At 48.7% G+C, this 26,953-nt stretch overlaps 1 protein-coding gene across 4 annotated transcripts in view; it reads right to left on the reverse strand.

Moving 5' to 3' along the window:
* Window positions 1-8,891: 8,891 nt before the first annotated feature.
* The window catches only part of ABTB3 (ankyrin repeat and BTB domain containing 3), a gene marked incomplete at both ends in the record, with an annotated part of 237,663 nt that continues 219,601 nt past the window's right edge, over window positions 8,892-26,953 (reverse strand). For all 4 annotated transcript variants that reach the window (XM_084256323.1, XM_084256322.1, XM_084256325.1 and 1 more), the window contains 6 exons: window positions 8,892-9,101; window positions 12,956-13,069; window positions 14,760-14,828; window positions 20,853-20,934; window positions 21,545-21,647; window positions 23,768-23,873. In XM_084256323.1, the coding sequence (XP_084112449.1) occupies window positions 8,892-9,101; window positions 12,956-13,069; window positions 14,760-14,828; window positions 20,853-20,934; window positions 21,545-21,647; window positions 23,768-23,873 (684 nt within the window). The remainder of the gene's footprint in view (window positions 9,102-12,955; window positions 13,070-14,759; window positions 14,829-20,852; window positions 20,935-21,544; window positions 21,648-23,767; window positions 23,874-26,953) is intronic.

Below are 26,953 nucleotides of genomic sequence, written 5' to 3' on the forward strand. Positions count from 1 at the left end.
CAAGGGGTTAAGCACAGTACAGTGAAGATATCTGCAGCCTCTGTAGCACAAGTTCGATCCCCAGCTGGCCAGGGAGCTACCCACATGGTACAGCAGATCTCTCCTGTCTCTCCAGCTGCTCTCTCAGCAGAGTATTTCAGTCAATCTGCCTGTTCTGTTCCCCACTCTGTCTCTGGTGAATCCTTTCACCCTCTACACCTCTGGCCTGTATCCTAGCTCTTGTGTGCATAAATAAGTAAATCTTAAAAAAAAATAAAATAAAATGGTTTCTCTCTCAACAAATATATGTCATCTACATATTTGAAAAAAATCCCCTTTCTTAAATTAGCCAAGTTACTTGCTGCTAGGAAGCCTGATTCATATAGGCCCTGAACTGAATGCATAGCTCCAGCAGGGAGCTCTCTAGTGTATTCCTCATTGTAGTGCTCTTGCCTCTATTAATGCAGCCTATAGCCAAATTAACTACAAAGCAACCATATTATATAGCCAACTTACATTAAACTGACTGATCAACTGAAACCCTCACATCTCAGGGCCAGGGATTTATATCCTGGCCTATGGAATTTCTAGGAAAACAGACTTTATGTTCTTCATTATGACTTATTCAATAGAAAGCAACTAAAAGCTTTCCATCCACCCCAACCACATTGAATGTGTGAAAGCGATCCTTTGAAGTGCTGAAAATGCAGTCATTCCATTTACAAGGAAAGAAAATCGTAAGTAATTATAAAATCCTGCCACTTTTTCGTCTCCCCTACCCACTCATTCCCTGCGGCACACAACTGACGAATCCCCAGGTCACCCAGCAGCCATTTTGAACCAGATGCCTCACTCAGTCCTCACCACTATCAAACTAGTTTCAAGTGAACATGAAGGGACAGCTGTCTTTGATTCCCCCTTCCATCCTGCTGGGCATCCCTACCACTCCCACAGGGCCCCTGTGAGTACAAAAAGAAGCCTCATAAAAGCCTTAAAATAAACAAGAAATTTCTCCTTTCTTTCTGCCAACCCTGAAGGAAAGGAAGAAAAATAAATGATGAGCGGGGGCTGGGGGTGTTGGATGCTTAATGCCAGAGCCTCTGTGGGTCCCTTATGCGTTTTAGGCCTTCATTAACACCTGTGAAATGAATACATTTGATTCAGGCCAAAGCAGGCCAGGAAAAATAGAATTTCAAATGATTTTCTCTGACGGACTGCTACAATGTCTGCATGGTCTGGATTAAAAAGCAAGGCTCATGAGAACCCCCAGGTGAGGTTCCGGAAAGGCCAGGCCGTGGATCGGTCAGGCAGCAGGAAGAGTTTAAGAGGAGTCTCTGCCTTCCACCCCAGTGCTAATCAGAGTGGTCACCGAACCAGAGCATCGCCTGGAGGCTTGTTAGAAACCCAGCCCCACCTGGATTTCAGCGACTCCCCAGTGACCTACGGAGGGAGTGAGTGTGAGAAGTGGTGGGGCTGGGAGGAAGGGAAGGTACCAGAACTGGCACGTGGATCTGCACACACGGAGTGCGGGCTGCATATGCACACTGTATGACTGATGATGTTTCCCCCCCCCTTTTTTTTTAAGATTTATTTATGCATCCAAAAGCCGGGGTGTAGGCCAGAGGTGTGGGGGTTGGCGGTGAGAAGATTCACCAGAGACAGAGTGGGGAGCAGAACAGGCAGGTCTACTGAAATACACTGCTGAGGGGAGAAGCAGGCGAGACAGGAGAGGTCTGCTATGCCATGTGGGTAGCTCCCTGGCTGGGGATGGAACCTGTGCTGCAGAGGCTGCCAATAGCTTCATAGTACTGAGACTTAATCCCTTGCGCCACCAGGGAGGCCCTGATGATGTTTTCTTTAAAACTCTTTGAACTGAGACTCCTGATGATGCTCATATGATTGCTGGTCATTGACACCATCAGAAATTACCCAAGCAGGCAAAACATGCCAAGGTCAAGATAATGGGGACGCTGATAAGAAACTGGGGGCTGAAGGTGATGAAAAGTCAGGAACTTCAACTCTGACAGCCTATTCAGATAAAATGATTCAACTATGAGGAACTGTTCTGATGGGCTGTTTACTTATGACTGTCTTTGTTTAGCAATTATTATTATTATTTTTAAAATATTTATTTATTTATTTATACATGCACTGGGTACAGTCAGAAGCGCTGGAGGGTAAGAGAATTCACCAGAGCCAGAGCGGGGAGCAGAGCAGGCAGAAGGACCGACGACACTGCTGAGGGGAGCAGCGGGCGGCAGGAGAGGTCTGCGTGCCATGTGGGACCATCACATGGTGGCCAGGGATCGAACCAGCGCTGCAGAGGCTGCGGGCAGCTTTGCAACCCAGCGCTCAACCGTTGCACCACCGGGGAGGCCCTTTGTTTAGCAATTATTAAGAGCCAGCTCAAAAGGAGATGGCAGAACAATCTCATCAGGCTGCTCTACCCATTGTTCTCTCAGATCAATGGCCAACGATCTAAAAAATAAAAGCATTGATAGATTCAATTCCTGTCTCTGCTTATTGGCTTTTTGGTGGTGACAGGTAGCAGAGACCAGGCCTATTCCACTAACACAACCACTTCTTTCCACCAAGAAGTCAATCAGTCACAGAAAGACCTAACTACAGAGCTGAAGATCATTTAGCCCAGGTGGGAGCAGCGGATCTCAGAGATCCATCCCTGACACCTAATTGTTGGAGTAATGTTGTAGGGTGGCCTTATCTCCACGTGGCAAGACCAGCAAATCACGACCAGCTCTCAGGGGATATAATTGTGTTCTGGAGTCAGCTGTGAGAACCAAGCTGTCTTACTGCTCTACTTCTGACATGTCTGTGTAAAAGGAGTGGGGACGCTGGGGAGTATTACTCAGCCATAAAAAGGGACAGGCTCTTGATACATGCAACATCCTTGGGTGGATCTGAAGGGCATTGTGCTGAGTGCAAAAAGCTACTTACTCTAAGTTTCCATTTCCTTAACATTCTCAAAGTGACAAAACTACAGGGGTGGAAAATAAATTGGTGACGTTCCAGGGTTAAGGATGGTGTGTGGAGGAGTTGGGAGTGACTACAAAGAGGAGATCTTTGTGGAAGTGGGATAGTGACAGTGGGAGTGGGGAAGCCAATCTACACATGTATCCAATGGCACTGAGCTAGACGCGGGCATGTGCAATGTCTGTGTCCTGGCTCTGGCTTTGATCATGCACTAGAGGCACTTAGGGTGTAACCTTTGGGGGACCTGAGGGAAGGGGATGCAGGGCCTCTCTGCACTATCTTTGCAGCTTTCTGTAAAGCTATATTTAACAACAAAAATTGAAAAAAATAAGCACGAGGTGGCAATTATGAGGCCCATGACATGCAGCCTCCTAATAAAAATAGTGGATCCTCATCGTAAAGGATTTTTTTTTGTTTTCTTGCCTGTTTTACTGAAGACATCATTATCCCCTGATTCCCCTTGGATGTAAGCTGGAATGTTCCATCTTGCTAAATGGAGTTAGCACTAAGTTCTACTGTACTACATGAATGTCCCCGGCTAGGTGCTTGGAGCATCAGCTCACAAAGACTGTCATTTAGAGTTGAGGAAACAGGTCAAAAATGGAGAAGAGGCCAGGCCAAGGTCATCCGAATATAATCGACGGCAGCAACGGGCCCAGGGTGAGATCTGGTGCCTGCCCAGCTCCCTCTATTACACCACCTGCTTCCTTTCTGCAGGCCGTGGTCCCAGGGACTGGAGATGGCATTGACATTCAGAACTCATCAGGAGGTTAGCTCTGCAGAGCAACATCCGACAAACGTATCTGTGGCACCGGGGCGTCTCTTTTAATTGCCTATTCATGCAGACAGATCGTCTTTTCACATTCAGAGCTAAACTTGGAGCTGTGTCCTTTCATGGGGCCCTGCTATCTGACTGCCTCATCAGGAACGGGATCTAAAGTGCAACGTGATTGCTGAGTGCAAGTTCTAATTTTTCCCACCAAGCAGGAAGTTAAAAATCTGCTGGGTTATTTTTAAATGGGGTGAAAAAATAGGCATATACCGGCTTCCGCCATGGCCTGGTCCGAAGGCACATGCTGCTCACTGGCCAGGAGGCCAGGGACAGAGGGGTTGTGAAGTCATGTCGGGGTGATTACTGGGGGAGGGGTCAGTGTCTACACTCTCAAGGGGCAGCAAAGGGCAGGGGCTCAGCTGCTGACTTGATGAGGACAGCGGACTTGGGTTTCTCTGGAGTTGCCATTTAGCCGTTTGTTTTAGTTGGAGACTTATCAAGACCCTCCTACTCTCCAAGGAGCCTTTGTCCCCAGCCCGGGACTGAGAGCCGGCCCCAGGGGTCGGGTCCCTGCTCTCTCATTTGTGGGGCCTTAGGCCTCACTCATTTCATTAGAGTCACAGAAGTGAGTCTCGTGTTCCTCATGCAGAGCTTGAGTAGTGAGGAGTTTGAGAGAACTCATGCCTGCAACTCCAGCATTGAGGGACAGTGCTTAGGTGAAAGGCAATCTAGTTGAACTAGGCAGATATTGCAGGTTTTCTTGGTCACCGACTGTGTGAGACGCTGTACTAGGAACTATGATTGCAATAGAGCTGCTTTTGGGGAACTGCCCCCGTCCCCAAAATAAACGGCAAAGCCCTAGAGAATCATAAACCACACTGCGAATCACTGCAATAGAAAGTTCTAGTAATAAAGGGCAAAACCACTAACCTTCCTTTCTTGGCATGAGTTGTTGATTTCTCCTTCCCTTCATCCATTCTCCAAGGAAAAGCTCTCTGCTCCTAACTATAGCAGGTGTGCCAATGACCTTCTTCAGCCCCTTGACAAGCCTATTAATTAGTTATATTCCAACCAACTTCTCAAAGAGGGAAATGAAAATCAGGCAGAGTACACATCTTGTGCAGTGTCTCAAAGCTCGTCGGGGCTGAGCTGGCTTGAATGGGGGGGTCTTCAGAGCTTGAAGCCTGGCTGTGGGCACCCAAAACCGTACCTGGTGTGACTCTCCCCGACTGGAATCCTCAAGTCAAGAAGCCAAGTCTGCTGGCGTGGAGGGTGTCGGTGCAGGGGCCAACTGGAAAGGCCCCTGGAAGCAGAGCGATGTGAATGCTTCCACAACCTGTTCAAAATAGAAAAAACTGACCCAAAATGGAGTCCTTGATCCGGGCCCCTCCCAGACTTACATGCACTGCAGTTTCAACCTCTCTTTAAAGGGTCATCCTGAACCTGCCAATCTGGAGTTTCCTCATCAGCACCAGTGAAGTCACCTGCATGAGAATTTCCCTTTTCCTTTCTCTGAGACAAGGTGGATTTACCTGAAATCATCTTTTATATTTAATAACCTTGTCCCCGACTCTTTCTCTCTATTAATACCCTCCATCTGAGCCGGCCCTTGCAGGATCTAGATGGGACACTGCCCGATTCACGAATCCTTTCATAAAACCAACTAGCGCTCTAAATTTGTGAACTTTGGTTTCTAACAAACCATGTGTCTGTGACCCAAGTTAGCAAACTCAAGGTGGAGGGTGGTGCTGAGTTTTGAAGAAGGCGGAGAACCGAGGACTGGTGAAATGCCTTCTCAAATAGTTGTCTGGGAGCCTGATCTGCTCCCCAGGGCTGGAGTGCGTGCCTGAGGTCTGTGAAACACTAGGATAAAAGAGTCTTGATAAGATGATGTGGGATAAAACAACATCCCGTGGGAGAAGCGCTTTTTTGCCTGGGGCGTCACGGGAAAAACAACATAAGCTACAAAAACAAAATCACAGCCGCACAGAATCTCAGAGGTGCAAAGAATCTTCATGGCCGTCTTCCAACTCTATCCCAGGTGTGACTGCCACGTTCTTCCAGCTCCCACCTGCAGCCTGTGATGGAAGCTAATCCCTGGGGCGCTATGTTGGGTGGGGGATTCCCCTTCTTTTGGGGTGGGGGGAATGATGCCACTCACACAAGGCTTATATTTAAGGCCAGATCCAATGTGGGCTGGGGCCACAGAAGCCAAGTCCAGTCCTTTGGGATTCCCCTGGGGCTTGCACGCTCACACTCCTGGCTGTTTTTTCATTGCAAAGGAAGGGGTGGAAGGGAGCTTTGTGGAAGGTAGTTAGGGATACCCCTCCCCCCCAGATGCTAAGGGCCCTTTTATACACTGGACAAAGACAGACTGACAGTCCGTCAGACAGCTAAAAGGCAAATGCTGGAACATATACTTTATTTCTAAAATGAATAATTCAAATGGCTTACTCACCCTGAGGTGACACAGACATGACGCACAGTCAAAAATAAACTGACCTTCTGTTCTCTTGGCCTGACCAGAGTTCAGGGTCCTGGCTCTTGGTTGCTTCTTGAAGAAGCAGCTGACCTGGACTGCTAAGCAGGGCAGGCTGTCACTCTCGGGGGGTGCTGGTGATGTCCGTTTACTGGGGTCATGGCCCAGATCTCCAGGGGCTGCCTGGGCCTCTCTCTGGCTTCTTGTAGGCCTCATGGATGATCCAGGGGGACTAATGTCCACCGACACCAGGGTTGGGCCCATGGGTTTGGAATGCCACCGCCATTCACCAGCAGGCTTCCTGCCGACCCCTGGTGGGTGCAGAAACACCTTGCTGGAAAATCTTGCCTTTTTCCTACCCCCCCAGCAAAAAAAAAAAAAAAAAAAAAAAAAAAAAAGACTCATTAAGTCACACAAATGAGTCCGGAGGCTGCCCGTGGCAGGTGAGTGAGCTGAGCAGCAAGAGGCACTAAGATGGCGGCCCAGGAGGGCAGCTGGGAGTCCTCTGCCAATGGGAAGGAAATCTAAGGGGCATGAAGGCCCAGCGGACCAAAGCACTGTTGGCTGAGCTCCAGCCAACCAGAGCACCGGTGGTGCCCACTGTCAGTGCCATGAACACCTGTCTTTTATCTAGTGTCTTCCTTTCCCTAGGCTTTCCCTGCGGGCTCACATTTCCCAATCTCTTAACTGAGGCGAGTTCTCCATCTGTTGGGTAAAGAGCTCACACGGACCACACAGACGCTGCATGACTTGGGAAAATCATTTCTTTTAATGACAGAGAAAGCACACCAAACTATAACAGAAGCCCGCCAGGAGTCGCCACCGTACAGTCAATGCCCAGAGGCCCAGGACTAGCATTCGACCTTCCCAGGGAATCAGTTGCAGTTAAGGAAGCCTCCAGGCGGCATCTCCGAGGACACAGGACAGGAGACAGCGCCGACTTACACATGTGCTGCCTTGTCTGTAATGTGGACTCTGCAGCCAGTTTCTTCCCCTTCCTCACTTGATGGCGGGGCCTGGAGAGGGTTGCCAGTGACGAGTGGAAGGGAGGCCTGGCGGATCGGCCTCTGAAGAGCCGACAGTGTAGACAGACATGGCCCCAGAACTCCGTGGTTTCTACCCACAACACAGGACTGGACATCGGGCCTCTGGACAAAAATGGCTCAGGGAGCTGGTGTGATGGAGAAACAGCAGCTCCTTTAGAATCTAGGTCTGCGTACAACTTCCCAAAGGCATGCTAGGAAATAGGTTTACCAACGAAACTTTGCCATCCCAAAGGGTAAAAGTCATTCTCCTAGTTTTTACTGCATGTATTAGGTCTGAAATGAAAGGACAAGAACCGAGGCAGCAACTCAAGAATTATTTGGAATATCGTGGCACTTCACCCATCTCTTTTGTTTATAATATATGGCAGAGCAAACGGAACCCTGTCGATAGAAACTCTCCTTATAGATAATCCTATACTGTACACTCTTAGGATACAGAAAGAATCCATCCTATCATACATGTTTCATCTTTAAAAATAATCTAACATAGTCATGTTCTCTGGCTAGTAACAAACTATTAACATCTGAGAATACCGAGAAAACTCTGGGATTAATAGTAAATTCTCGGACGTGCCCCCACCCCCACCCCCCCATCCAGCATCCTCTATGACAAATTTCTGCAAAAGCATCCCAGCATCATTCACAATTAAGAAAAGAGATGGATATGACAGTTTCACCAGATGGACTTTTTGTTTAGCAAGAAGGGATGGAATGTTTTTTAGCTTGGCAAAAATGAAGCACAAAAGTAACATTTCACAGGTTTGAGCCCATGCAAATGCATGTGTTTGTTAGGTGGGGGTGTTTTATTCTTACCCCAAAACCACAATTAGCATGCAGGCTGTTTTCAGCTATTGAATTAGAGATAATTATTGGCAGTGCACCTCTTTTGTGTAACCATGATCACTAAGGCAAGATTACTCATCTTGTGTAGAATATCAGCACTATCTTGTCAGATGCATGTCTATACAGAATGGACCTGCAACCTACTGTTTAAAAAAAAAAAAAAACAAAACCTCAAAACACAGATCCCTAAACATAATTCAGTTGAAAATGAACCATTAAGCTTTTAGAAATATATTTTAAACTACAAGGCTGTCCTGTTTGTTTTTATGAACATTTTATAAAGTTCCCACCCCTAAAAATTTGCCAAATGATTTCTTCCTTATAGGTAGCAGTTACCATGCCACCGTGGCTGGCTCTGCTGAACTGCAGCTCCGAAGGTCCTTGATGTGTAAGTACTACGCTCTTCAGGGTGAGTACAGTCAAGTTCTCCAAAGGTCAACCTGGAACCTGAATGACCTTCAGTTCTCAATCCATCCACCTGTCAGCAGTTCCCAGCAGTGGGTGTTCAAATGCCCTGGGGGTGCTTTCAGATGGGGTTAGCTTGGCAGCCCCATGTCGACCGGCAGGCTCTGGACCCAGCTGTAAGGACCTTGGAATGTCCTTGGTTTTTCAACAGGAATACACGGGAGCTGAATTTGCTTATTCAGGAGAAGCCGAGGCAGTCGAGGCAGCTCCTTGGCCCAGCCAGAAAGAGACGCCAGTGAAGGTTGTACGTATCGGTGTGAAGCCAGCGCAGCAGAACAGGCAAGGTCCCCACGGAGCATTCCCTGCAGCCGACCTCTCATACAACCGAACCTTTGGAAGATGACAAGTGGATTGACTGAATCCTGATGGCCAACGTCCTCTGTAAGTCCTGCAGCACATCCTGGCCCGTCCCTTCGCCGCTTTTGTCATAGAGGAGCTGCTTGAATGCTTCATTTTCGATGAGGACCATCATGTTTTTGAGAAAGTAGCCTTCACAGTAGGCTGAGAGCTCTGTGACTCCTAGAAACTGTGGAGTGGAGGGGAAGCAGGAGATGGTTAGGTATCTGATATGCACGTAACTGCTCTCACATGCAAGGGCAGTGACCACCTATTAGGTAGAGGGTCTGCAAAAGAGGCCTGACCCTCCACACTTTGCTGCAGTCACATCCGCGGGATGTGGCTTTACAGCTGCTCCCATCAAAGGGCTGGGGTCCATTTCTCCACTGCTTGGCCTGGTGCTTTCTCAAGCCAATAGAAGGTGACAGAAGTGAGAGTTGCCAGTTGGAGGTTAGTTCAAGTGACTGTGTGTGCTTGCACGCTCTCAGAGCCCTGCCTGTATCACAAGAACAGGCTGGGCCAGCCTGCTGGCAGGGTGGGGGACCACGTGAACTGCCAGCCCAGTAGACAGACAGTGTAGACAGTATAGACAGATGTGGCCCCAGCACTCCGCACAACAGAAATATCCGACAGCCAGAGAGTTCAGGCAGGGTCAGCAAAGCCAACCCCAGCTGACAGGCCAGCTGACCTCAGAAGGAATGGTGTGGAGACCAGAAGAAACTTCCAGCCATCCTGTTGACGACAATTATCACAAAATAAGTGTTTTAACTGCTGGGAATTGTGCTTTTCAGTTACATACTGACCACTAGCATGTTAGTGGAGCTGCAGAGAGGGGTCTAAGTCCTTTAACAAGCATTCACTCATGTTATTCTCCCAACTGGGAGCTGGTGGTGTGTATGCCACTGGCATCTAATGGGTAGAAGCCAGGGATGCTTCTAAAATCTCATGATGCACAAGACAGTTCTGCAGTGAAGATTTATGTAGCACAAGCTGTCAGTAGGATTGAGGTGAGGAGCAGATCTAGAGCTATGGGTGCTGGCAGACTAAACCAACACAAGGGACCATGTGGCCTGCCTTGCTATATTCTGATGAATGCAGCTCCTGGCAAATTGTGGATTCTCATAAACGCCACGAAGGAATCCCCTGGTGTCCAGATCTGGGTGCTTTCCATCATGATGCACAGCTGAGTTTTCTGTATTTTCTTAGATTTAATCAGATGAACCAGCCTGTTCTTGTTCTCAAGTTGAAAAACCGTGGAAGGCTCATCAGAAGCTCCAGGGCCTCCTTTTTCATGCCTGAATAGTTGGGGATAGCTTTGCTTGGAAAGAAAACAGAGGCTAAACCATGTATTTATGGGGTGGGCTTCTCATCTGTATGAAACTCCACGGCTATCTCAAGTGTGTCGCTGCAGCACAGAGGCTGTGTTGCCAAGACCTTGCTGACATTTGAAATACGGTCATGAGCCTCTAACTGCCTGCATTTCCTGGGGTTCCAAGGCAAGTAGTGGTGTCTTTTTTTGGTGGCTCTTTTACTAAACTAGCCTCAATCTGCAGCACAACCTGTCACTAATAGAATCCACATGGCACGTGGTCATTAGCTGCTGCACAGGGAAAGCGGCGCATAGAGAGGGCAGGGGGTGGCGGGTACTGCTCTGTGCTCTGTGCAAATATCAGGATGGGCAGACATTTGCTTTGGAAGCACTCCAGGAGGTGGCCTGAAAGGCTGGTGTTTGGAAAAGGCAAATTGCTGGCTGCAAAGGTGCACATGGGAGACAGTTCTCAGTCTCGGGAGCTCTGAGCCTGCAGCACAAGCTCGTCCTCGGGAGGGTGAGGGATGGGGGCCTGATACCTGCTTTGTGCTGCGTCATTAAATAATGAGATCCACTAGAGAAGCTGCCACGGAGTCCAGAGTGAATAAAGTGGGTTGTGGAATTCAGGTTTTGGGCCAAGGCGACAGGCCGCCCAGAGTCCACTTGTGACGGTGGATTTCCCAGGGCAATTTCAGCATCCATGCTGGGAAGGAGCAGAGGCCTTAAGACTATCAGACTCTCTTCCTGGGTAGAGAGTCCCTTGGGTGCTTTTCTGCACAGTAATCAGCTTAAGATTGAAAACAAAAATTCTTTTTGCTGTGTCTTGAGAAGCCAGATTTTGGTAAAAGTCTCCTAACTCAAAAACTGTGTGTGCGTGGTGGGCGGGGGGCGGGTGGGGAGGATTTAGTTGACTGTACTTTTTGATTTATTAACCATCAATCACAAAAATTTTGAACCTCAAGGATGATTGCAAATATTTCAAACATTAGGTCAGGCCAATGAGCGCAGGTAAAACACAGGGTTAACACCTTGCTCTTTGGAGTGAGAGAAAGCTAGAGTTTAATGGGGACAGAGTTTCAGTTGGGGAAGACGAACAGTTCTGGAAATGGCTGGTGGTGATGGCTACACAGCGCACTTAGAACCACTGAGCTCTGGACTTAGGAATGGTGAACGTGGTAAATTTCATGTTATGATATTTTACCATATACACTAATCCAAGTAACAGCTGCGTGACCTTAAGCAAGTTACTTTACCTCTCTGTGCCTCAGGTCCTTATTACGACCAGGGACTAATGATAGCATTTACCTAAAAGGGTGGTGGTGAGGATTGCAAGGGGTGATGCAACAAGGTTTTCAGCACAGGTGCTTGTACATTAAAAGGACTCCTGGATATTGGCATACGACATAACATCGCCAGTGCAATCTGATATCTCATAATGAGCAAAGAGCATTATTCACGTCAGTTGTCACTCTACAGAGCTGTGGAAGTACAAGGCGTGTGTACTGAATTTTTTTTTTTTCAATCTTAAGCTGATTACTGTGCAGAAAAGCACCCAAGGGACTCTCTACCCGGGAAGAGAGTCTGATAGTCTTAAGGCCTCTGCCCCTTCAGCCATGGATGCTGAAATTGCCCTGGGAAGTCCACCGTCACAAGTGGACACCAAAGTTTTGTTTGTTGTAAATTAATTCCAGATCTCAGCTCATTTCATCGTTCCTTCTTAGCAAATGTTAATCCCCTGTCCTGAGCACACGAAACAAAATGAAATGGCATCTGGCCAGATGATTTTAATTCTTTTGGTCTTGCTATACCCACTTGTGAAACAAATTGGATAAAATCAGTGGCTCCTGAGAATGCAGTGATGACTGGCCTTTGGGCTGAACTCACCACCTTTACTGGGGAGCAGGTCAAGCAGAGTCCTGGGTCCCCTGCTGTGGTCTTTGGGGGGGGAGGTGGCAAAGGAAACATTCAGAAATCTCCCATCTCCTAATCTTTGGATTAGGACTCAGGGTTAGGCCCATATGACTAGTGGACTAATTCCTTCCAGGGCCGACAACCTGCCTCCAACCCTGGCCACATCCCAGAGCCCCTGGCAAGGACTGAGTGAGGCCTTTTAGCAGAGGCTGATTTGCTTTGTCAGTGAGAGGTCCGGGACCTGAGGATTCTGAGTGCTCAGGTGACTCTAACCTGCAGGCAGCACTGGGACCCCAGTTCTAGAATAGTGATTCTCACCCTCAAAACTGGACCAGAATCATCTCACCATAGATGGTTGCCTCCCCCTCCAGTTTCTGACACAGTAGGTCTTCTGAGGTGGGACCCTAGGAACGTACATTTCCAACAAGTTCCCTGAAGACGTGACTGCTGCTGGGCTGGAAACCACACTTGGAGAACCAGACTCTCTTGCTCCCGAGGTGACAGAGGCCAGCGGCAAAGGCCTCACCCAGAGCCTGTTAGGCTGCAGACCCCAAGCCCTCCCCTCCACCCCAGGCCCTCCCCTCCACCCTGGGCCTGCAGAGTCGAGTGCAGAGCAGCAGTTCCTGGGCACAGCAGAGTTTGAGAAGCACGATTTGGGAACGACCCTGGTCTGGCAATGTCTGGGCTCCTGCTTTCGCCGTACTGTGGAGGGAAGGGCTGAAGGGACAGGCATCTTGTCTACGGCAGGAAGCAGAGAGCAGCAGGCTCTGCCACGACTCGGGTGTGTGGGCAGGAAAGGAGCAGGTGCAGGTGGGGTCGGTTACCTTGGCGTGGTTGTAAATATCCACGCAGTTGTCGGTGTTGATGCTCTTTGCACAGATGATCTCACAGTGTCGCTGCAACGCCTCCAGCTGGAAAAATTTAGCAGCAGACAGAAGCTAAAAAGCAGAAAGACAGCTGTTAGAGGCTGGGAGGTAAAAAGGACTGAGGGTGGTGAGAAAAAGCCTCATCTCTGGTAGTGGCGTCCCCAGCTGAAGGCGCAAAGGTAACAACATTCACGGACCGAGACAGGGATCGAAATGTCCTGTGGGGGAGGATAGTGAGGGGTGAGGTCAAGGAGAACCAGATCCACATCCATCACAGCAGGTCAAGACAAGAAGCCTACAATGGCTGCTTCCAGAAACCAGGACGTAGCCATTGAACGAGATAGATGTGGATGTGGCCTGCGTCCTCCACTTGCCCAGAGGTGAGGCCTCTCTCCACATGTCACCTCTCAGAGAAGTCCCCGGACCACCCTACCTCAGGTCGCCTCCCTCCATCTCCACCTGACCCCTTGTCCTGTCTTCTCACACCAGACATGACGTCATGCCTGTCACCCTCACCGGGGTGTGGTGGGGACAGGGTAGGGCTCTCGGTCCACTTGCTTCACTGCTGTGTCCCTAGGTAAGCTGCTTTCTATGGTAAGCCTTCTGTATTATATGATTTAAATGCACATTATTTTGGCTTAAAATAATAAAAAAAATGTTTATAGAGGAGCCCACATCTTCAGACTGCATCTTGGTCCTGAGGTCAAGGAGGTCAAGGAGCAGAGTCAGAGTAGTGGTCCACAGAGACGAAAGCAATTTGGGGTGGTGGTGGGAGGCACCCAGGAAGGTGTCAGTAAGGAGGAAAGGATGAAGGGGCCATGTACTGAATGCATAACCCTTCTGGCACTCCATGCCAGGCACTGTTCTAAGCACCTTAGAAGGCTTGCAAAATCTTCAGAACCCAATGAAGTAGATATTATTATCCCTGTTTTACTGACGAGATGACTAAGGCTCAGAGAGGTCATGTAACTTGTCTAAGATCACACAGCTTGGCATAGGCAGAGTTTGGATGTAAACCAGGTCTCGTCCCTGTTACAACTACCATAGAGGGCTGCTTCTTGAATGATGGTGCCATGACATCTCCCATCAGCCAGGCACCTGGGCCTCTGCCACCTGAAAGGGCTGCCAGCTCTTCTGCTCAGGTTATGAGAATGATTTCGGCTTTAGGTCCAAAGCCAAACCCAAGTAAGAAACTAACAAGAGCTCTACTTCTAGGAAGGAGCAGGGGAAAGCTTGGCTTTGCATAGACAGGAGTAGAAACAAGGTCCTGAGACGAGGAGTGGGGTGTTCGGGGGTTGTGGGGGGAGGAGAGGCTGAATCATGTGGGATGGTCACCCCGATGAAGCCAGGAGAGCTCTGTAGAGAAGCTTGCTGCTTCTCCAACAAAGGACACATGGTGGTATAAGGACTGCTTGCAGGACGTAATTCCTTTACAAATGACAGAGATGAAATGGCCAGGAAAGTTCCTCCGTAGCTGTGCCTAGAGCTAAAGCTAGTCTCTTCTGTAAATTGACTTTACTCCCCCAAACCAGCAGGAATTGGGTTTTACCAAGTTGTTGGGTTTGGGTGAGCCCACCCAGCACCCCAGACTTCCTTCCTTCCTCCACAGGAGGCCTCCTGCTTGGAATGTTTAAGGAGGCAGCAGGACCCCAAAGCTGCATTCAAATAAAAACCCAATCCAGGCCCCCCAGGGTGCTGCCCATGTGTGTCAGTGACCTGGGCTTCCAGGTGCTTGCTTGCAACGATGCACCAGCTTCCTTACCTCCATGATCTCGTTGTTTTTGATGAGAAGTGACTCGGGGCCACCGTAGTAGAGATACTGCATGACCAGCTGCAAGAAAGGACACAGTGAGCGAGTGTCCACACACCTGGGCATAATCACCTGCGTGCCTCCCGAGCCCCTCACACCCTCTCGTAGTGGTCTTGCTTCTGCGTGACCCGGCCATATCCGAGACCGCCCTGCCTCACAAGAGAAGCCCATCGAGAACAGTTTTCTTGGTTGGATATTTTCCTTCTAGTTCTCTGGAATCTGTTTTCCTGTGGTCTCCTGGCTCCCAAGTCCACCCCTAGGTCCAATGTAACAGTCCTAAGCTCTGCTTCCCAGGGTGGTTGCCCCCACTTGGGGATGACAACTGTGAGCTGTTTCCCCACCTCCACCCCATCCAGAGCTGCCCACGCAGTGCGGCTTAAAGAGTCTACACCAAAGGCCATTCTCCTGGAAATGTGACCTAGTGTGAGCCGAAGTTTCTTGCTTCAGTCCTGGGGGCAGCACTGGGTTCCCAGGGAACACCTGCTTCTCCTCACAACATGACAAGGTCCAAGATGAAGCCATTAGACACCCAGGGCTTTGACCTCTTATGACAGGATGGAAGGTACAAGCCTGGCTGTTCTTTGTTCACATGACTCAGGAGGCCTGAGTGATGTGCAGAGACCCAGAGCTTTGCAAACCAGTGTCCATTAAATAGAATAGGCCTATGGATGCGTTAGAATTAGCAGCCCCACCCCTAAATGAAATATGTAGATGGGCTGAGTGACCTGAGTTAGGTTAGGCTCTCTGTGCTTCAGTTTCAGCTTCTGTGAGATGGGGACTCCAATAACTACTACTTAATGGAGTTGGGATGAGGATTAAATGGACAGATGTAACAGGCCTCCAGGGGCCAGGCACACAGCCAGACTCAATACACTTCAGCTCTTTAACTTTCACTGAGGTTGGAAAATCTTTTCCAGCAGTGATTCTGCTGAGCTCTTGCTTTCTTACTCGGGCCACTCAAGACACTTAGTGATTGATTGACTTCGTGTGTGTGTATTTAATCTTTTTAAAAAATATTGTTTCCAGCTTTGAGATTTCATGTAACAAAATGCATCTGTTTAAAGTGTACGGTTCAGTGGTTCTTAGCATATTCATGAAGTTACCCCAACCTAATTTCCTAATGTTTCCCCCAATTCCTCTTACAGCAGTCCCTGACCCTACTGTGGATTGGCCTGTTCTATTTATTTCATATAAATGGAGTCATGTGTGTCTTTTTGTGCCTGGTCTCTTTCACCTAGTGTGATATTGTCAGACTTTCATCCCTGTTGTCACATTTGTCACCACATCATTCTGGACAATATCCCTTTGTATTCCTGAACTAGATTTTGTGTATCAAGTCATCAGCTGACGGACATTTGGGTTGTTTCCACTTTTAGGCTATTTATGATTCCTGCTGCTATAAATGGATCACTTTAATTTTTCAGCTCTCATCTGCCACTCAGCCCTTCTCTCCTCCTCAACTTGATAATATCTGCCTTTTATACTCTGACCACTCCCAAACACTTGCTGTATCAGAACCCACCACCGTTTTAGTCCTATGCTTTCACCCATGCTGTTCCTTCTGCTTGGCTGCTCTCTCCTTCTCCCCCACTTGTTGAACTTTGCCCGCTCTTATAGGATGTAGCCCAGTGGTCACCACCTCTGTGAAGCCACTGCAGATCTGCTCAATTCTGCCAGTGCCAGGCAGTCCACGATCCAGGGCTGTAGTGTTATCCCCACCAGGGCTGGGCCCTTGTGTTCCCGGCACTGAGCACAGCATCTGCATGCAGCAAGGGCATTTTCCACAGAAATATGACCCCTTGGAGGGTAAGGAAAAATGTCAGGCTTTTCTGCCCTCCTGCCATCAGGATAGATGATGGATCCTTGCGGTCCTGAATGCATGCCTGATGGCGGGCACCTGGAGTAGGGTGCGGGCATAGGTGGATGGGATCCACCTGGGCTAAGACTGGGCTTTTAAGGGTGGCATCACAGGGACGCCAGCAGCAGCAGCAGAAGCCGAGAGAAGGCCGGAGAGCCCAGATAGTGAGGATTTGCTGGGGGCTGGGAGGACTGCCAGCCTCCCAGCACCCCTGCCTGACATATGCCTGGTGAACCCCAATAAAAGACCTGCAAAAACCCACTGAGGACTCTGACTCCTCCTTTACCGGTCTGCATGGGCTCAAAGAAAACCTGCTCAGTGGCCATTCCTCCCTCTACACCCCCCCCCCTTCGTGTTTGAGCCTCACATGGCTGGACTGGGCTCTGGTGACCACCTCCCTGTCTCAGAGATGGTGGTGCGTGCATGGTGGGGCGGAGGGTGGTGTGAAATGATAAGAGCGCTGTTCACCCTCCCTTCCCTCACCCTGCAGGGCCATCAGTGTCTAAAATATCGCATCAGCGAATGTGGGGATATTAGCCTTATTAAAATCTATTTATTCCCTGGCACCGTTCTTTGATAAAGGCTAAACTGATGATAATAACAATAAGAGTCATAATAACAACTGCCCGAAACCCAGGGCCTCTGACTTTACAAAGCACTTCTCTAACCCGTTATCTCATTTATTCAGGATCGGGTGCTCCACTCTACACACTGCTCTCCTTAATGGATGGAGATCCCGGGGCTAATGGAATTTAAATTGGGCTGTCCCGTGCCACCTTCCGACACTGCCAAAGCATGCCTTTTCTGCAAGAGGGCGAAACAGACCTTTATTAGGCCGCAGGGCCTGTTTATGGAGTTGTTTTCCTTGGCAGCTGCCAGCCTGCATGAAGCAGGGATTTAAATGGCGTCCACAGCCTCGTGGAGGCCCCACTGCCAGGTGCAGCCTCAGCTGCGTCCGGCTCTCGCCCGCGTGTGATGTTAAACAGTCGTGGGGGGAGGAAACTCGAGGCAGCCTCATTTACGAAAATTCTTCTGTCAGCATGGAAGTGAAGTGAACAGGCCCCTGGGAGCCTCCTTCTGGGTCAAATTCAGCCCTACTTGGCCTATTTCAAGCCGCAAATGAGGCTTTGCTTCGTTTATGGGGAAGGGGCGGGCACAAGGGAAAGTCCCGAGGGCCTGCTAAATCCTCCCTTCCCATTACAGTAACTTGAGGCTAATGTGGCCAGAAACCTTCCCCAGTCAGAAGCAATTACAGGCCTGGGATTCCTGCGAGGCGCCCTTTGCTGTGCTGGGCCCTTGTTCAGCGGGTCCGCCCAGCAAACATTTATTGAGTGCCTTCGATAAGTCGGTTCTTATTACAGGAACCTCCAGGATTCGTCCCAGGCTCAGGCGGTAAGTGCCCCTTCACGAGCCCTCTGAGCTGGGTGGGAATGTGCCTTTTGCAGCTTCTAGCTCAGGCTCCCAGCTGGCCCTTTGGCCTAAGGCTCTTTCATCAGGGCTGGGTGATTCTTAGGGAAGATCTAGTCCCCACAGCAGGGAAGGTGATTAGATCTGGGGGTCAGTCAGGCCTGGGTCTGGACCTCAGCAGAGGCCTGGACCACTTTTTCACCTGAGTCCCTGCCCTGTTGGTAAGGTGAGAGACAGTTTGTGGGGCGCTGGAAGGATGGTGTGAGCTCCCCTGGGTTCTTGCCAGAAATAGAAATTCTCAGGCCCTACCCTAGGCCTGCAGAATGAGGAACTCTGGGATGGGAGCCCTGGAATCGGAATTTAACAAGTTTTCTGTGTCTTAACAAGTACATTTTCATCTTCCTGCCCCTGTTTCAGGGGATTCTGAGGTCCACTGATGTTTGAGAACCTCTGTAAGGCGTCTCCTCAGCTGCTGGCTGGATAATGGGACGAGGGAGGTGACCTCACATCCTGCGGCCTCAGCCACACTCCGACTCTGATTTATGGCCTGGACCCTGGGAATCTTCAAATCTCCCAACTTGCAGCTAAGACTGAGACCTATTTCAAGGTTTCAAACCTTTTACACAGCTTGCACTCAAGAACTAGGGCTTGTTATTACCATTATTCCCATTTAGAAAGGGTGTTCTCCAAGCCCTGGCTTCTTCAAGGATAAAAGTGTGAAGAACGATCCAGGTAACCACCTGCAAGCCAAGGTCAGTGCCTCATTCACAGCTGCAGCTCCACAAAGGCTCTTCACCCTTCTCCCCACCCCAAGTCTGAAGCGAGACAGCAATTCTATGGAGACTTCCAAACCCAACAGTGGCTGAGGCCACTTTGCTGAGTAGAAAATGTGCTGAGGGGCTGGAAAGTGGGGGCAAAGGCGCTGAGAGTGTGCAACTCTCTAGGCCCACCTTGGGGTCCAGCTTCCTCTCTGCTACCCCCACCCCAGTGGGAGAGCTCACCCAGGCTGGCTTTGTCTTTGAAAACTTTTGTCACCCTTTCCCCAACCCTTAGTCCAAAGGAACTGATTTTACTAGGTCTGTGCTGAGCAGGGAGGTCTTGTGGCGGCGTCTCAGTTACCGCTTAGGAAAACAATAACCCATTTGAAAATGGCCATGAAGCACCAGGTGCCGAGTTGGATGGTTTCTCATGTTCTATTTGTTGATCAGCACGAGAACCCACATAGGTGTTAACGAGTCACTTGTTAAAAAATGGGGATAATGATGCTTAGGGAAGAGTGTCTTGCTCATAGTTGTTTGGGAAAGATTCTTTACTTTGAAGTTTAAATCATAACCAAAGGAACACATCTCTAGTGGTGGAAATTCAGGTGCCATAAATTCAGGGGCTAGTGTGAGCACATCTTTCTCTTCTGGCAACCTCTGACCAGCAAGATCTGGGAGCCCAGGGTTAATGGTGGAACAAACCACTCTTGGCTTGCCTTCCCCCCACATGGCCCATGCTATGAGAGCTGAAGGCATTTTCTTGGTCACCAACATACCCAAGACCCAGCCAGATGGTCCAATAATCACTTTCCCTCAAGCACACCCTGTGATTGTCCATTCTGTGCCTTTGTTTATGCTGGTCCTCCGCCTGGAATGCCCTCTCTCCCTGAGCCATTTGTCCAAGGTCACCTGAGGGACAGTGATGCTGAAGGGGAGGGGGGTGGCGAGGGACGGGGTGGGGTATATCTGTTTAGACAGGACACAGCTCTGGCCTCAGAGTTCAGATTGGGAGCCTGCCCCCAACCCCGGTCTCTGCCAGCCCGGCCTCCTGCTTTTCTGAACGGTCTCAGCCGCGTGAAGGATGAGTCCCAAGGACAGGACGGAGTCTTCCTCACCTGCGTACCCTTCCCAGGGCTTTCTTCTGGGATTGACCCAGGAGAAACAAGATTCCTTTCAGAATCCTCTATCCTCTACCCCCTGGACTCCCACAGCAGCTGACTGACCCTGGCCAACGGGAGGGCAGCACTGCGTGACCCCGGCTCCTTGCAGGCCTGCCCCGTATGGAGACTGGCACGCTAGCAGGGGTTGGCTCCATGTGGGAGCAGAAGAAAAGCCAGCCCAAAGCTGGCGAGGGGTGCGAGCTTCTAGTGACTGTCACTGCGGGGTCTGTGAGCCAGGCATGAAGGAAGGAGGACAGGGGAAGAGAGCCGCTGTGCCCTGCTGTGCTGTGCCACACCTGTCGTTAACGGGGTCAACTCCCCCCAAATGGAAGGTGTCGTGGCGGCATCATCTGGCCTCGGACAAAGCGAACTTCCTTTCCTAGTTGCATTTGGTTTATTAGGTTCAGGCCAAAGTGAAACTGACACCAGCTCCCTAATGCCCGCCTATTCCTGATCACACTCAACTGCAGTTCTGGGACTTCTTCCCTGCTCTTCTCCCCCGGAAAATTTCCAACCCCTTTTTGTTAAGCCCCAACCCTCCCTCTGGCTCACCAACTTCTCAGTCTTCAGTATTTCAGTTCAAAATGCTTCATCCAGGGGGGTCTTCCCCAGTCCCCTCTGTTATGTACACCCCACCCCATATTAGAATTGATTGTTCAGTGACCCCCACTCTGGACCATGAGTTCCCAGGAGAGGACTGTCCTTTATCCAGGTTCCCCACATCCAGCACTGTCGCAGGCACACAGCAGGTGCTCATTCAATGCTGCAGGATGACTGGGTGGTCAGTGGGAGGGCAAAGTGAGGCGGGGAGAGGTGGGCGCAGGGACTAACCCACAGGGTCCGGTGGCAGCGGGCTCACCTGGAAGATGGGGTACTTCACATAGCCGATCTCGATGCAGGTGCTGTCGTTTGTCGGTTTGCTGGAGAGGAGCGCTTTGAACCTGAGCAAGAACACAGAGACTCACAAATGCATCCGCAGCTGGCAAGAGACTCAGTGCTCTGATGAGGGAAACAGGCTATGCACTGTATCTCGTCCATTCTGAAGGCCACCAGAGACATGCCCAGAGGTTCTGCATCTAACCCCCCTCCCCACATGAAATCTTAATCCAACCTGAAGTTAAAACCTGTGTCTGAACCTTACAATAGCGTCACCTGACACTTCTGAATCAATGAGGTGGCCATTCTAGGCATCTCAGGCAAGGGGCATCCAATGGCATTTGTGCATTTGTCTTTCTGTGACTGGCTTATTTCATGCCACATAATGTATCTAAGCTTCATGTGCCCTGTAGTCTGCCTTGTCTTAAGGGGGATGATCTATGTACAGGCCGCACCGAGTCCATCCATCCCTCCACGGCGGACACCTGGCTGTGCCCACCTTTGTCTTTGTGAATAATGCGGCTCTGAACATGGGTGTACTAATGCCTTGTATTCTTGAATCCCTGATTTTGAGAAGATAATCTGCCAGTTCAGTGAAGACACTGAGATTCAAAGGAGAGTAATAGCCACAGCCGCAACTGTAACTCAGCTGCTCTCAACGCTGACGGTACGTACCTTGGAGAGGCTGTAAATAACAGCACTTTGTGAGCATAAAACGGTCTTCCTTCCACCAGAAAGGTAACGTCAGACATTTCTTTATTGTTAAGGAAATGAGGATCTAGAAGAGGGGAAGGAGAAAGGGCCACTTTAGTGGAGAGAAGGGGTAAGTCTGGATTTTTCTTTTGAAAAGTGCCAACAGGAGCTGACAGGGAAGCCAGGTAATAAACTCTCTGGTGAGACAGTGACCAACCAAGACAGAATCCGTGCAGGGACTCAAGTCACTGTTACAGCTTCACAGGATTTTATAGGAAATCTTCATCACTGATTTGTGATTAAAAGTGGCGTTTCTCGGGCCTCCCCTGGTGGCGCAGCGGTTGAGCGCAGGGTTGCGAGGCTGCCCGCAGCCTCTGAAGTGCCAGTTCGATCCCCGGCCACCGGCGAGGGTCCCACAAAAAAAAAAAAAGTGCCATTTCTCATGGACGGCTCACCCAGTACCTTAGTTCAGATGACTTGCAGGTGTGAGAGGTAAATTTGCCTCCCTGGTGCAGCCACTCCACCCTGGCTCCTCCTGGGGCTCGGGGCCCTGGCCGCTAAAGGCAGTGGTGCAGGCAGGCTGCCCCTGGCTGCTGAGCTCCAGGTGGTTCGAAATCCAAGCTCTGCTCTCATGGGGCCAGTGGCAAATATGCCAGTCTCCTGCCCGCGTCTCCGGTAATCTCAGAGAAGACAAGGCTAGTGCTTAGGGAGGACTGAGGATGTGCCCGGCACTGGGCCAGCTGGCACTGACAGTGTAGACTCACTCAGTCCCGGGAGACAGGGACCACTTCCATAGCACCAGAAGGCAGATTTTATACTGCGCCACTGAAACTCCCTCAGATGTTTGCTCTGACAAGGTGTCTGGTGAAACTCCTGGCTGTCGGGTTACTGCTCAGTCCTGGGACTGTAAAGCCTGCTGACTTGGTTGGTCTTTAGAATACACTGCACCAATGACTTATTAATTAGCACGAGTTTTCTACCAAGTGGAAATTGGGCAGACCCTGGCCTGGCTATGGGAATGGGTGTACAGAAAAATCCCCTTGGACTCAATGGCTAAAGTTTTCATTTTAGCAAAAAGTTGCCTTTTAAATGACCAAGCTTTGTGACAGGAACAAAAATACCTTAAAATGGTCACATGAATCAGCCTTTTCAGTAATTTAAACTATTCACCTGTTTCCGAAGGAGTGGTTTTGCTAGAGTATTTTCAGATGCTTCCATTTTTCAAATGTTTCCCAGATTTTATAGGAAAAGGAAACAGGAAACTTTCCCAAACTTCACTGGAAAATGAATCCTTATCTTTAATATTTTATAACTCCCCAGGAGCGAGGAAGGCCCTGGAGACAGACAGGTCAGGTTTCAATCTTCAAGGCAGTCGAATATTTCTCTGCCTTTTTTCTAGGCCCATCAACCAGACTGCAGCAGCCCCAGGATCCTCCAAAGAGAGCCAATGCCTGAAGGAAAGGCTAGAAAATTCCAGAAGCTGGGACTGCAGAAGGATGGAATAACAGTTTTGGGAAACCCCAGTGCATGTTCCAGCCTAGTCACGGCAGGCTGTGCATGGCCTGGGGGTCCTCAGCTATGACAAGGGATGAGTCTTGCTGCCCCCACCCTTTTGGGGGGCCCGAAAGTGACCTGAGCCAGCAAGGTAGGTCAAGGGCTTGGCAGCTCAATTCAAGTGTTCAAGAAGAGCAAGAAGTGAGCATTTCTATACTTGTGGGATGGCAGAGTGTCCGATTTCTTCAGCTCAGGTATGTCTTCAGTGCATGCCTGCGCGCGCGCGCGCGTGTTTGTGTGTGTGTCCACTAACTCGACTCTCCTAGTTCCTTGCAGGGGGACACAGCTGGCCTGTCACTGCCCCCTGCAGTGGGGGGCAATCTGGGCTAGAGCTCTTTCGGGGGGCAATCAGAGCTAGAGCTGCCAAACACAGCTTAGCTTTCTTTCAGGGTCTGCCTGAGGGAGGCACAGTTTAGGTGCTCCGATGCTCCATATCTGTCTGCAGGAGACAGTCCTGGGGTGTAGTCTGCAGATTTTTATCACACATCAGAGAACCCGACTTTCACCTGCCCGACTCCTGTTTCTATCTAGCCTGTTGGTTGCCCTCCAACTCCATCCCTTCTCCCCGCTTCCCAGAGGGCTTTTGGTTCCTCTGGTCCTGGACTCACAAAGCAACAGCCAAGACAGGCCAGAGCCTGCAGCAGCACTCACCCAGGCGAGAGGTCTGTTTCCGCTTGATCTCCGTGAGCTTGGGGATGGGGTAGGGCCCGTAGCAGTGAGTGAAGATGACACATAGCTGCTGGCTGATCACTTCATTCTGCAAGGAAGAAAGCAGCTCACCTTGCAGGGGGCTGTGATGGTCCTGTCTCCCCAAGTCCGAGGAGCACACAGACTTATTCCAGGTCCCAGTGGAAATTCCCCGGATGTCACAGTGCAGTTGGGCCTAGCAGGCCCTGGGCCCGCTTACAATGCTCATCCTCTATTTCTAGCACGTTTGTGGATCCATGCTTAATATGTAATTAAAGTGCTTCTCTCCTGCCCTAATCATTTACTAATGACTGTAGCTCATAGAATGGAAACCAAATTTTTGTCCTACTTATACGTTTATCAATACTCCAAAATTCTGGAAGCAACTAATTATCTTGCAAATAGCAACAGGAAGTCCTTTTGATCCTGTGACCAGGCTCTCCATTACTAAGACACAAGTGCTCCTGATTTAGCTTTCTTAGGAATTTGATTCTGGTGCTGAAGCATTTCCGGATCCAGGAGTGCTCAGCGGAATCACTTTCTCAAAAAAAAAAAAAAAAAAAAAAAAAGGAAGGGGGACTGGTTCTGTGATGCAAAACTATAGACTCCCCAGGAATAAAGGAACCCCTTTCTGAGGGATGCCCCATCCTTCACATTTTTCCTTTCTGGGCCACTGGGGCTAGTCAATCTCCCTTCCACTGCTGCTCTGCAGAAGGGAAATCCACAAAAAAGTCACAGCATTTTGATGCTTTTTATTGGAAGAAGGGGGTTGAAAATGGGGGTTAAAAAGGGGGCCAGATAGAAAGATGTTTATAATATATTTTTTTAAAAAGTAGGTTACAACACAGTTTGTAACCATGTATTTTTGGAAATAAAGCCTATATATATTTGGAATGACATACATATATATAGGAAAAGATCTGGAAGAATACAGGAACTACCTTTAAGTGGAATTTAAAGTTTTCTCATTTCTTTTTATCTATATTTTCTACAACAAACAACTATTGCTTTTGTAATAGACATAATACATTATTTTTGATTTAAAAAATATAGGGTTAGGCTAAATAATGATGTCAGGTCTTCTGACTATTCTTGAATCTTCTTCACTGTACCCCTGAAGCAGAAGGATACAGACAGCTTAACATATAAAAAGGAAATCTAAGGTGGAGGAGCTCTCTGGGGTGCTCAAAGGACAATGCCATCATGTGTCTTATAGAAGATGCTGGGTGTGCACATGGGGTGAACTCAGGTCCTTGAGACTCAGAACTATGTGGCCTCTGAAGACAGAAGAACAACGGGAGGAGGAAGCATAATTCTCAATATCAAGGTTGCCGGAGACTCTCCTGAGATGGACTCCTGTGCATTTTGGGGATGACACTTTTTTCTCTTCTTCTCTGACCCCTTACTCTTCCCCTAAATTTTATTAATGATTCAATCACATAAAATGCTTTAAAAAGCCAGTAGACATCAATAAATACAGTGAGGAATCCGAGGTCTAGCGGAGGGAGAGGTGAAAAGTCGAGGGGCTGTAACAAGCCACTGAAACATGTTCTATTCTTGGAGAGGGTTGCTGGGATCAACCTCAAGGTCATGTGCAGGTGGCTCAGGTGGGACTTCTGTAGGGTGGGCAGGTGGCACTGGGCCCCAGTCCTGGCTCCTCACTGAGTAGCTGTGACTTTAGGAAAGTTACTCAGCTTCTCTGGGCCTCTTCCAAAGTGGATTACAAATACCTCCCTGGTGAGGATTCCATGAGAGCTAAAAAAGATAATGCACAATATACTATTAGGTTGAGTTAAAAGAAACTGCTGATATGTGATGATGTTTTAACTCCCAAACCAGCAATTTCTTGTAGTTCAACCGTAACCCTATATTTTTTAGATTCTAAAGTGTCAGGCAATTAATGGCAGTTTTTACGAAGAGAAAAAAACCTCACTGCATTAATCAGACATGTCCATTTAAAAATTGATTTCAAACTGAGAAATGTTAAAAGGGAAAAATATTGCATCTCAGAATCAAGAAGGTGCTGGAGCAGTACTGGAAGGGTTTCTATGCCCCTGGGATGAGAAACGAGGCCAGTGTAAAGTCTGATCCTGTCATGCACACCCCTGGAGTTGTGACCAAGATTAAACTGAACACACAATGAACTTGAAAATGCTGTAGTCACCCGTGTATTTTGATATGAAGACTTCCATTCTATCTATGGTAGTAATAGAATGTTTCCTTTCTAAATACATTAAGGGAAGGTAAGTTGATTTAAAAAAAGAACATAGTTCTTTCTTTTAAAAAATGATGGGTAAACATAATAGGCTTTCTTATTTCTCTTGAGTTTCTAATTATGTTTGATACAAAAAACTGTAAGGCTGTCTGATGTGGTTCTAAATGTATATACGTAAAATACTGGAAGATACTTATGTTGTAAGTGGGGACAAGGATAGGGTCGTAAAGTGAGGTAAACTTTCTAACTTCACTTGAGCTGGTAAAATGATGACACTGGCAGACTGAAGTTGGGCATCCACTAAAACAGCTATACACAGAGATATGTTCAAAAATACTAAAGAGGGGACCTCTCTGGTGGTGCAAGGGGTTAAAACGCAACCTATGAAGCTCACTGCAGCCACTGCAGCATGAGTTCAATCCCCAGGGAGCTACCCACATGGTGCAGCAGACCTCTCCTGTCTTGCCCACTGTACCCCTAAGCAGTGTATTTCAGTAGATCTGCCTGTTTTGTTCCCCACTCTGTCTCAGGTGAATCCTCTCACCCATACCTCTGGCCTGTACCCCAGTTCTTGTATGTATAAATAAATAAATCTTTTAAAAAAACACTAAAGAGAAAGAAAGATGCAATGAAAAATGTTCAAATAGTCCACAGGAAAAACAAAAAATAGAACAGGCAGAGAGACCAAACAGGAAACAAAAAATAAGATGACAGATGCAAGTCCTCAAGTATCATTGAACAAAATAGAAAAGGTCTAAATATACTAATTTAAAGACAGAATTTGGCAGAATGGATGAAAAGCTGTTTATAAGAAACTCACTTCTCTCTCTCTATATATATAGTGAATAGGTAAATTAAAAGTGAAAGGATGGGGAAATATGCAAATATTAATCAAAGGAAAGCAGTAGTGGCTATATAAATATTTGATAAAGCAG

Source organism: Talpa europaea, assembly GCF_964194135.1.
Source record: "Talpa europaea genome assembly, chromosome: 15".
Classification (NCBI taxonomy): domain Eukaryota; kingdom Metazoa; phylum Chordata; class Mammalia; order Eulipotyphla; family Talpidae; genus Talpa; species Talpa europaea.